At 35.1% G+C, this 11,361-nt stretch overlaps 2 protein-coding genes across 2 annotated transcripts; one reads left to right on the forward strand and one right to left on the reverse strand.

The window, feature by feature from the left end:
* Nucleotides 1–1,315: 1,315 nt before the first annotated feature.
* LOC120781097 lies at nt 1,316–2,139 on the forward strand. The gene is made up of 3 exons (XM_040113240.1): nt 1,316–1,459; nt 1,551–1,960; nt 2,124–2,139. Exons 1-3 carry the CDS (start codon nt 1,316–1,318, stop codon nt 2,137–2,139), a joined length of 570 nt encoding a protein of 189 aa, XP_039969174.1.
* A 426-nt stretch (nt 2,140–2,565) lies between these two features.
* On the reverse strand, nt 2,566–3,093 carry LOC120781091 (putative nuclease HARBI1). Its single transcript, XM_040113233.1, has 3 exons — nt 2,974–3,093; nt 2,776–2,879; nt 2,566–2,709 (listed from the first exon to the last, which is right to left on the reverse strand). The coding sequence occupies exons 1-3, from the start codon at nt 3,068–3,070 to the stop codon at nt 2,566–2,568; spliced, it is 345 nt and encodes a 114-aa protein (XP_039969167.1). The 5' UTR covers nt 3,071–3,093.
* Between the last annotated feature and the right edge of the window lie 8,268 nt (nt 3,094–11,361).

An 11,361-nucleotide genomic window follows, 5' to 3' on the forward strand; every position in this document is an offset into this window, starting at 1 on the left:
GCATGTACACAATTTCGTTGTGGCCATACTAATACCTTTCACTTCAATGAAATTTTAATATTTTGTTCAAAGTGAAATTTTTTATGCAAAAAATAAGTAAATAGGTCAATATTTTTGCTTCAAATTATCACTTGTTATTACAAATGATATAATAGAGCTATAATATAGCTATTTAATGCTTTTATTTGTAAAATAACATCAAGTTTGTTAGAGCTGTGAATAATTTTACATTTTACATATTAGTGGCATCACCACTCTACCTCCTCTTTCTATCTTCCATTCTACTGTCGTCGTATTGTCGTTGGCAAAAATAGGAGCAATTTGAAGTTAGCGAGAACGACAACTGTCGGCCTGCAGTCGTGTAGTCGTGCAGCTGTCGAAATAACACTGCCCATAAGAACGTGTGTATTTTAATATTTGACAGATGTAGTTTGCAGTCTGTCGTAGCCATTGTGTTTACACTTTGAACGTTCTGTTTGTTATGCAATCGTCATGATGCGCGTCATGATGCCATATTTCGATCAGTTGATCTCAGCTGTTGACGACCATATGATTCTTTTGTTACTTGTGTGATTCTATCGGGTGATTTTTTAAGAGCTTGATAACTTTTTTTTAAAAAAAAACGCATAAAATTTGCAAAATCTCATCGGTTCTTTATTTGAAACGTTAGATTGGTTCATGACATTTACTTTTTGAAGATAATTTCATTTAAATGTTGACCGCGGCTGCGTCTTAGGTGGTCCATTCGGAAAGTCCAATTTTGGGCAACTTTTTCGAGCATTTTGGCCGGAATAGCCCGAATTTCTTCGGAAATGTTGTCTTCCAAAGCTGGAATAGTTGCTGGCTTATTTCTGTAGACTTTAGACTTGACGTAGCCCCACAAAAAATAGTCTAAAGGCGTTAAATCGCATGATCTTGGTGGCCAACTTACGGGTCCATTTCTTGAGATGAATTGTTCTCCGAAGTTTTCCCTCAAAATGGCCATAGAATCGCGAGCCGTGTGGCATGTAGCGCCATCTTGTTGAAACCACATGTCAACCAAGTTCAGTTCTTCCATTTTTGGCAACAAAAAAGTTTGTTAGCATCGAACGATAGCGATCGCCATTCACCGTAACGTTGCGTCCAACAGCATCTTTGAAAAAAATACGGTCCAATGATTCCACCAGCGTACAAACCACACCAAACAGTGCCAGAAAAAATCAAATAAAATGTAAGTTAACGTTTATGTTATTGACTATTTTATAAATATAATCATTTTTTTAGGACAAATGTTAATAAAATCAACATGAGACAAAAAAATTTAATGCCCGAATACATGCTTCGGCATCAAGATTTGGCCAAAAATATGTTGCCGAATTGTGGTCAGGGCAAAGCTGCTGCCAATAAATTGTGGGACTCCTTGGCGGTCGTGCTTAATGCGGCCGGTCCACCAATGAAGGATGCTAAGTCTTGGCGGAAAGTACGTAGATCTCCATCCATTTCCTCTTTTGATAAGTGTCTTAACAAATTTACTAATACAAATGTTATTTTCTATATACATGTACACTTAGGTATTTGCTGATCAAAAGCACAACGTCAAAAAGAAGTTGTGTTTCAACAAAGCGTCGAAGCAGCGAACTGGTGGTGGTCCTTACGAAGAAAAGTACCTAACAACAGCAGAGGAGCAACTGCTTCAGGCTACCGGCATGGACGTTGCGGTAGAAGGCCTGGGAGAAGTAAGAACTTTTGGCAACTCCACCCCTGAAAAAGAGTCTCTCGAAAAGCTTATGGCAGAGCTTTTATACAGTGGCGAAGACGACGTTCCACCGAAACCCTCTACTAGTCGCAGCGCTACGAAGAGGAGCAAACAGGATGCTGCCGATGAAAAGCTGACCCTCATTAAAGAAAACATGATCGCGTTTGAAAGCTACCAGCAGAGTATAGGCGCAAAGCTAGACAAGCTTATAGCTTTGAAGGAGAGGTCAGTGGAAATGAAAGAGGAAGCTCACAAAGCTTATATGGAAGTCAAAGCAGTAGAGCTGAAAATTAACCGAATACAATTAGAAGCCTTAAAACAAAATAAATATACATACAAATAATAATAAACATACATACACTTGTTTTATTCAAATTGTATTTTCTAGCGCCAACATTATATGATTTCGAATTTTGTGTCCAATTTTGGATAAATGAGTTTCGTTTCCCATATCCACTTCTGTGTTGATAGTTTCACTTGCATAATGTCTGCAATACGACGCATCTTTGAAATGTATGCAAATGTTATGCAACGCTGCACATACTTACATTTCCGAATTGTGCCATTTTTTCAGTTGGTAACGGCTTTTCTTTTCATTGCTGAGAATTTTCCAACGGCCCTTTAGGATACCAATGGTTCTTTCAACCACACAGCGAGCTTTAGAATGAGCCTCATTGAACCTAGCTTGAGTAGACCCTTCTTCAGGGTTCCTGAATGGTGTTAAACACCACGGCTCCACGGGATAACCCGAATCTCCTATTGATTTACGAAAAATGCATTTTAAATTTAGGTACATATATGCATAACAGTCCAATAAAAAGTTATATTACCTAAAAGCCAAACATTTTTGACGTTATTTTGGTTAAATTGCTCCTCCAAAAACCTTGTGCCGAATGCTTCCACACAAAGGAATCGTGTGCGGCTCCACCATACTTTGAGTCAATGGCTAAAATGCGGTATTCATGGTCACATATCTGCAATTAAATTAAAGTTTATAAGTATACGTATGTGTATGTGCGTACATTTTATATGCAACCTACTATCATTGAGTTGAGGCTATGGTATCCTTTCCTGTTGAAGAACATGTGCTCATTTACCGTTGGTTTTTGCAGCCCAAAGTGCGTGCCATCAATACATCCAATAACTGCATGCATAAACATATATGTATTTAAATATGTTAAGTATACTTCAGCTTTAAAAGCGCTACATTGTACTCAAAATAAAAGCTCTAATCTTACCTCCAGGAATTTTGTATTTTTCAACAAACGATTTCGTGCATTCCGAAAGATTGTCGGGCACGAATTTAATAAATTGGGGGCACAACTTTGTTTCCATTTCGCTGACTACATTTTTGATTATTTTGCAAATAGTGCTTTGACATATACCTATCAAAAAGTCATTTCCCACCAAGTGCTGGTAGCCACCACTGGCCAAAAGGGACAAAGTCGCTCCCAGTTGAATCATTGGTGGCACTGCGGTTGACAAATGCCCTTCAAATTTAAGTTCAGCCAATACATAGTTAAATGCACTTTTAGAGAGTCTGAACCGTTTCCTCAACACTGCAAGTTTGACGTTTGATACTTCTTATACAATTTTTGACAATTTTGCAGATACATTTGTTTGCATTTTTGAACGCGTATAATACTAAAATGGAAATTTTTGCTGAATCTAATACTAGACAGGAAATTTGTGAGTAGAAAGAAATGATAGTGCACCTTTAAATTTTAAAGAAAAAAGGCTAATGAAGTCAAAAAAGAAAAAAATTTGTAAGGTACAAATGTTTGTCTTTAAAAAGAAAAATACCTAAAACAAATCATTTATTAAAACAATAAAGTCGTTTCCCGAGGACATTTTCTATAAGAAAAAACCTTTATTTAACTAAACCTAGCTTCAATAAAAAATAAGTTGAACTTCTTACGCATATAAAAAAAAGGTACATTTCAGTTCTCTACCACAGGTCAAATACTTATCTATCATATTACACTATTTTTTTAAATAATCTGCCAAGACCGATTTCATGTCTAGTAGAGCTTTTATTCTTTCTTTTTCTAGAGACAGCTTGTCCCTCTCCATAGCCATGACCTCGTTATGTCGAGCTTCTTCTTTAACTGCCTCTGCTTCGAAAAACTTTAAAATGTCTTTGTTTGACGTCGCTCGAGGACGAGTGGCTCTCTGACTGCTAGTCGGTGGAGAATCTGGCGACTCATTTACTTCACTTGAAGATGTGGGCGACGTTGAAGGTACCAAATCCAAAGAGGCTTGCAAATTTGCTATTGGAGGAGTAATTGAGTGCCTTGTACCATAAACTTCGTCGAAGTCCTCAAAATACCTCCAGGATGTAGCTTCTCTACCGGAAGAATTATTTCTTTTCTTAATGCGCTTGTACGTTACCAAGAGATTTAAGAATTTTCTTTGCCGCTGTGGTGCTGTCCAGTCTTATATGTATGTGGATTTACATTTTTGGAGAATTTCGCTCAAAACTTTCTTCACAATACATTTTTCTTCTCTACCGGATTTAAATTCGTCCTCCATATTAACGTAATCTCAGCAATAGCTGCGTCTCCGCATTACTGAGATTTTCACCAAGAATTAAAATAATAATTTATACAATTGTGGTAACATAATTTAACTAAATTTCAATACAAAAGAATTAAAATAAAACAGTTTGCATACTTTTGCGTCAGACATCGTGATTAAATACAGTAAACAATTTTTGATAGAAATTATAATATGACAGTTGATAGAAGTGTTGCTTTTTTGAACGCTTGATTATTGCAGTGTTGCAATATTGCATTTTCTGAACGTTCTGTTATGAACGTTATGCAATCGTCATGATGCGCGTCATGATGCGTTTACGAACATAGCCATAATTATACGTTTCATATATACTTTACATACATATGTACACTTTATATTTGATATTTGTAACGTGTTTTTCATAACTCATAAATTTTTTTCACATATTCCAGGTAACTTTGCAGCCCCTGGCGCTGACATTTCGAAGATGTGATCGACTCCATATACACATTCGTGGAACAGTAGCAAGTTGAAAATATTGCATCGACAAACGAGAGCCTTCCAGCACAATTAATTTTACCAAAATTGTAAGTCAAGTGAATATTAGGCGGATCGAGGGAAGACAATCACGAAAAGCGATTTGGAGGAGTTTACGCTCGTGTGCTCACAAAGTTTGCGGCATTGACATATGAATCTCCGCTTAACGTATCGTCATCCCATGCCCGGGTTAACCAACTCTTTACAGTCGCTTATATGCAGAAGCGCTGGAGGACGCTGCTTGCCGAAAAGTATTACACGTCAATCAAGGCACATGTGAGGAAGCTGCGCTTCATTAATCATCTCAATCATCAATCAATCAATCATCTCAATATTTAGTTGTAATTAATATGTTTAAAAACACAATAAGAAAATAAAAAGTAAAAAAAAAAATAATTAAAACAGTCGAAAGCCATGCATGAATTTACTAAATATAATGTAAAATAACAAGAATCAGCTCCTATTGTCGAAATGATGTATTTTTTAGAAAAAATATGTACTAAATATATGGTATGTAAAAATAAGAATTATTGAAATAAAAAAAGAAAATATTTTTATTTAACTGTTTCTTGTCACAGAATTTTATTCTTACAATGTTTCCTTAGTTTTTCAAATTCTTTTATTTCATATTTTTACATTTTATTAAATGATAAAATTATTCGAAACTCATCTCAAATCCCTTTAATTTGACACCAAAATCATTAAAATCGGTTAAAATTTGACGAATTTACGAAGAATCGCTTTTTTTTAGCTGTTTCTTCCAATTTTCTAAAACTCGACTTCAATCCCGTCATTTTCTTAATTTTTTCCAATTCTCAAAATATCTACTTCAGTCCCGTTATTTTGACACCAACATAATCAAAGTCAGTTCAGAAATACCAAAATTACGAAGGATCGCCTTTTTCTTCCAAATTTCCAAAACTCCACTTCAACCCTTTTAATTTGACACCAAAATGCCGAAATTACGAAAAAATCGTTACTTTCTTCATTTATTCCAATTTTCTGAAACACCTTTTTGATTCCGTCAATTTGACACCAAAATGATTAAAATCGGTTAAGAATTGTCGAATTTACGAATTTAGGAATTTTATTTTCCATTTTGTCCAATTTTCCAAAACTCCACTTCAATCCCGTCATTTTGACACCAAAATCAGCAAAATCGGTTAAGATTTACCGAAACTACGAAAAAACCACTACTGGTCCACTTCTGGTTACTTTGGGCACGTTACCTCAATTTTTCGCCAAATTCACAAACATCAAATTCTACCAGGCAACCATAACCAGCCAGAAGGTAGCTGCGGGAAAAAATTGTACTTTTCTGTAGCATACCTCAAAGGCGCGCAGGCAACTGCAGGAAATGGTGGATAATGCAGCACTAATGCAGCACCGTCGGCATATTCGCTATAACTTTGGCACAACTCAACCGATTTCAATGATTTAAGTGGCAAACGAAAGATGATCGCTTATAGAAAATATAAGTGTTATGCATTCACTTTCATCTGTTATACAAAGATAACAATTCGGCTAGAAAGTAGCTATTCAAAAACATGCATTAACTACGAATTCGTTGAATTTGAAATGTAGTCGTTGAGAGAATATACTTATGAAGAGTATTTCTAGTGATTGGTAACACGAAAAACCTTTCATCTTACTTTATTAATATTAAATTTTCAGTTTTTTATCATAGAGCTGTTTCAATACATTTGCCTTAAAAAATAGCATCTATTTGTAGTTTGTTATAATTCGTTAGTATCTGATTGTGTAGCTGCACGCTTGCCCTTTCATTTGGTGCTTGAGCGATCGAAATCGGTGCTGAATTATGGAAGTTATTTACGCAAACGTGGCATCAGCCTTTAGTTCCGGTTGCCCTGCATATGCCGGTAACGCAGCTCATATTGCGCCTTTGAGGTAGGCTACAGAAAAAAATTTTTTTCGCTGCCGCTACCTACTGGGCGATTTTGCGCGCCTGGTGCAAATTGGCGATTTGGTGAAATGAAAATTTTGTTTGCGCCGCCGTGTGGCTGTGGGTGACCAGACTTCATTTTTTCGTCATTTCGGCAAATCTTGGCCGATTTCAATAATTTTGGTGTCAAATTGACGGGATTGAAAAGGAGGTTTGAAAAATTGGCAAATGTGAAGAAAATAGCGTTTTTTCGTAAAATCGCCAATTCTTAACTAATTTTGATGATTTTGGTGCTAAATTAAAGGGGTGTGAAAGGAGTTTTGGAAATTTGTAAAAAAAATTAAGATTATTCACAAATTCGACAAATCTTAGCCGATTTGGATAATTTTGATGTCAAACTGACGGTATTGAGAAGGAGTTTTTGAAAATTGGAAGAAATGCAGGAAATAACGATTTTTTCGTAATTTCGGCAAATCTTAACCGATTTTAATGATTTTGGTGTCAGAATAAAGAGATTTGAAAGAAGTTTTGGAAAATTTGTTTAAATTAAGAAAGTAGCAATTATTTGTAAAATCGCCAATTTTTAACTGATGATTTTGGTCTTGAGTTTTTGGTTTCGTGAATGTGGTTTATGCAAAAAGTGTATTTAAAATTTTACAAATATTTAGACATATTTACTATATTATTTGTGTGCACATTCTGCACTTTTAATATAGACTTTGCACAATTTTTTAAATATACAACGATTTTATGCTTTTTGTTTGTGTTCTATGTTCTTTATTGCATTATTTTTTATCCCTAACTTTGGGACAAGCTTTTCATTTATATTCTAATTAATTTACAGATGTATTACTATATATATATATTTCAGAGGCGTCGGCAGTATTTATGCGTATATTTTGTTTATTGGTTATACTTACACTTACTTCCTTTCTTCTTGCAGGAATTAAAAAACCTAATTTTAATTAGTTGTAATTAAACTATTAAATATTTATTTAGGTAACTTTTGAGCATGTTGATGATAATACATGAATTTCCTTTATAAATCATTCGTTTTTATAAAAATTAACTTAAAATTAAATATAACATTAGAGGAAATGGTTTTTAGGTTCTTAAATATGCCTAATTTGCTTAAAACCAGCTTTCTAAGTAATATATGAAGAATATATGTAGTTATTGTTTAATTATATACATATTTATCGTTTCGTTTGTTGTAGTAAAGTAATCTTAATACATAATGATCATATTTTAACTAAAGAACAACACATGGGTCGCTTTCGATATTCAAAATACTTTCGTAACACAATCATGCCATTTTTGCCGCAGCATTTTTATACTTTAAACAGGGTATGTTATAAGGTTTGTGACACCCAGTGGCAAATATCGGAGGCTCTATGAAGTATATATATTGGTAGTTGAAAAAATCTTTTCGTATTTTGTCAATAGATGCCGTGGCAGTCGTATATCTACAGTGCAACCAATCACATTGTATCATACCATATAGTGTTGGAAAGGTGAGATTTTAAGGTTCATTTAACTTTATCTTTATCTAAAATAAAATTCGGGGAAGTTGAAAAAAAGTTAGAGTTGTTCAAAAATGTGTGAAAATAATGAAGAAATTCGCTGTATTTTAAAATTTTTGTATAAAAAAGGATGAACGCCACGAAAGCTACCAATGAAATTTGTGAAGTTTACGGAGACGATGCTGTATCAGTTCGTGTAGCACAACAATGGTTCGCTGGCTACCGTTCTGGAAATTTCGATGTGAAAGATGCACCTCGCTCTGGCCGACATATCATTGAAAAAGTCGAAGAAATTATGGAAAATGTTGACCAGGATCATCACATAAGCAACCATGACATCGCTAAGCAACTTAACATTCATCATCAAACGGGTTTGAACCATTTAAAAAAGGCTGGCTACAAAAAGAAGCTCGATGTTTGGATACTACATGAATTGTCTGTGAACAATTTAATGCTTCGAATTAACATCTGCGATTCTTTGCCGAAACGAAATGAAATCGAACTATTTCTGAAGCGAATGGTAACAACAGTACAAGTAACAGTAACAAGTACGACAATAATGTGTGAAAAAAATCATGGTCCAAGCGTGGTAAGGCGCAACAAATGGGTGCAAAGCCAGTATTGACGCCTCGAAAGGTTATGCTGAGTGTTTGGTGGGATTGGAAAGGAATCATCCATTATGAGCTGCTCCAACCTGGTCGAACAATTCATTCTACATTTGACTGTCAGCAACTGATGAGATTGAAGCAAGCAATCGACAAAAACGGCCAGAAATGATCAACAGAAATAGGTTTGTCTTCCATCAGGACGCGTTAGAATAGAAACATCTTTGAAGACTCGGCAAAAACTGGGAGAGCTTGGCTGGGAAGTTTTGATGCATCCACCATATAGCCCTGACCTTACACCATCGGACTATCATTTGTTAGTTCAATGCAGTACTCCCTTAATGGAGTAAAGTTGGCTTCAAGAGAAGCCTGTGAAAATTATTTGTTATGCTTTCTAAAAGGAAGATTTCTAATTTACAAAAATTTAATTAAGTTCATATATGTATGTAAGTATGTTTGTATGTAAAAGACATCGCTGCTAATTAAGTTAGAACCAAAATGATATATATAGTTAATATTAATCATACAAACTTACATTTATCGCCTATTACTAAAATTACAATTTCCACGAACTTTCAATGTTGAAAACTACCAATAAAAATGTTTAAATAACTAGCTTAATGATTTTTTAAACAATGTCTTCTTTGCTGTTGTTGTTGTTGTTGTTTGACTAATTACAGCAATGAGCTGCACTTACATGTTACATCAATGGTGTTGCCATATTGTTGAAACAGTTTACCATTGCTCCAATTTGTATGTACAAGGTCTGTCGCAAAAGAAACAGAACTTTTTAAATATAACTGTTTCTGGTGGCGCCACCTATTGGTGGGTATATGAAATAAAAAGTTTGATCTCTTGTTGACATTTCGTAAAAATTTTAAGACAATTGGATAACTACAATCGATGATATCGATCAAAAAGTGACAGCAGCTTTTGGTCATCGGTCGTAAAATGCAAAGAGCAAATATTAAATTTTGTTTTAAACTTGGGAAAACGTTTACTGAAACATTTCTAATGATGAAAAAAGTTTATGGTGATCAGTGCCTATCCCGTAGTAATGTGCATGAGTGGTTTAAGCGATTCCAAGAAGGTCGCGAGGACCTCTGTGACGATCAGAAGTCGGGCCGGCTAAGATCAAAAATATAGACAATCCTGATTTGTTTTTACGATTCCGAGGGTATTGTACACCGAGAGCTCGTCCCAACTGGCCAAACGATTAATGCTGTGTTTTACTTTGGTGTTATAAAGCGTCTTTTGTCACGCATTCGTCGTGCTCGACCACAATACCGTGAGACAGAGTCCTCGCGCCTGTTGCACGATAATGCGCCGTGTCATCGGTCGAAGCTTGTCACTGATTTTTTGACAAAAAACTCCATATTAACCATTAATCACTCACCCTACTCACCTGATCTGACACCCTGTGATTTTTACCTATTTGGAAAACTTCATTTGCCCCTGAAAGGACACTGGTTTCAGGACATTTCAGCTATCCAAAAGGCGACGACCGATATTCTCAAGAGCATTCCGAAAAATTACCTTAAACACTCATTTGAAATGCTAATTGACCGGGCTAAACGCTGTATCGAAGCACAAGGAAACTACTTTGTATAAAAAATCTAACTTTTGAAAAATATTAATTTTTTGTTTTCTTTTTTTACAGTCCTGTTTCTTTTGCGACAGACCTTGTATGTATGTTTGCGTTGTTGTGCTCAGTGCTTTTGGTGGTATGCATAAGTTCTGGTTTGAGCTGTTGCTGTTGCGCTGTTGAATTTGTTATTTGCTTTCCTTCTTAATTTTGTTCATTCACGCTTCGTCTAGTAGGCAACAGCTCCCTTGTGCGACATGTACAGGAAATTTGTGCCGGCGGCGTAGGCCAAAAAGTTGAATACACCGTAAACGCTAGCCGCGATATTTGAACCATAAGCATGGCTAACCAGATAGCTGGACCACTTGGCCAATTGCACGACGAACGTGAAGAAGTAGAGAAGTGCGCATATTGCGGTATTGATCATTTCCTGCAATGAAAGTACGAGTGGAAATGTGTAAAATTTTGTAAAAGAAACAGTCACAATTTTGAAGATATACGAGTATATTGTTACAGTTGTAAAAAACCATGTTTAATAGAAAATATTTAGTTCTGAGTTTAAAATTTTGCTTCCCAAGTCTTTTTCGTTAAACAATTTTCAATTCAAAGCAACTTAAAAAATTAAATGATTATCAAAAATCTAATTTCTTCGATCATTAATTAACAAATATACATATGTACATATATATGTAGCATGGTCGTCTGAAAATTTCAAGTTGATCGGTCTAGCTTTTCAGGTAAATTTTGTTCCCCAACTCTAAATAAAAGCGTTCTCGAAACACATTTAATGTTTTGGAATCCCAGTTTAAAAAGTTGTTTCTTTATAAATACGTTCATGACTCCGAAACTATTTGCCGGATCAAGTTTTCGTAGACTATTTTCAAATATATTCAGATTCGATATACTATGAGCAAAAAAAAACACATTTTTGAACTTCAAAGCTTCATACATATATC

Source organism: Bactrocera tryoni, unplaced genomic scaffold, assembly GCF_016617805.1.
Source record: "Bactrocera tryoni isolate S06 unplaced genomic scaffold, CSIRO_BtryS06_freeze2 scaffold_27, whole genome shotgun sequence".
Lineage (NCBI taxonomy): Eukaryota > Metazoa > Arthropoda > Insecta > Diptera > Tephritidae > Bactrocera > Bactrocera tryoni.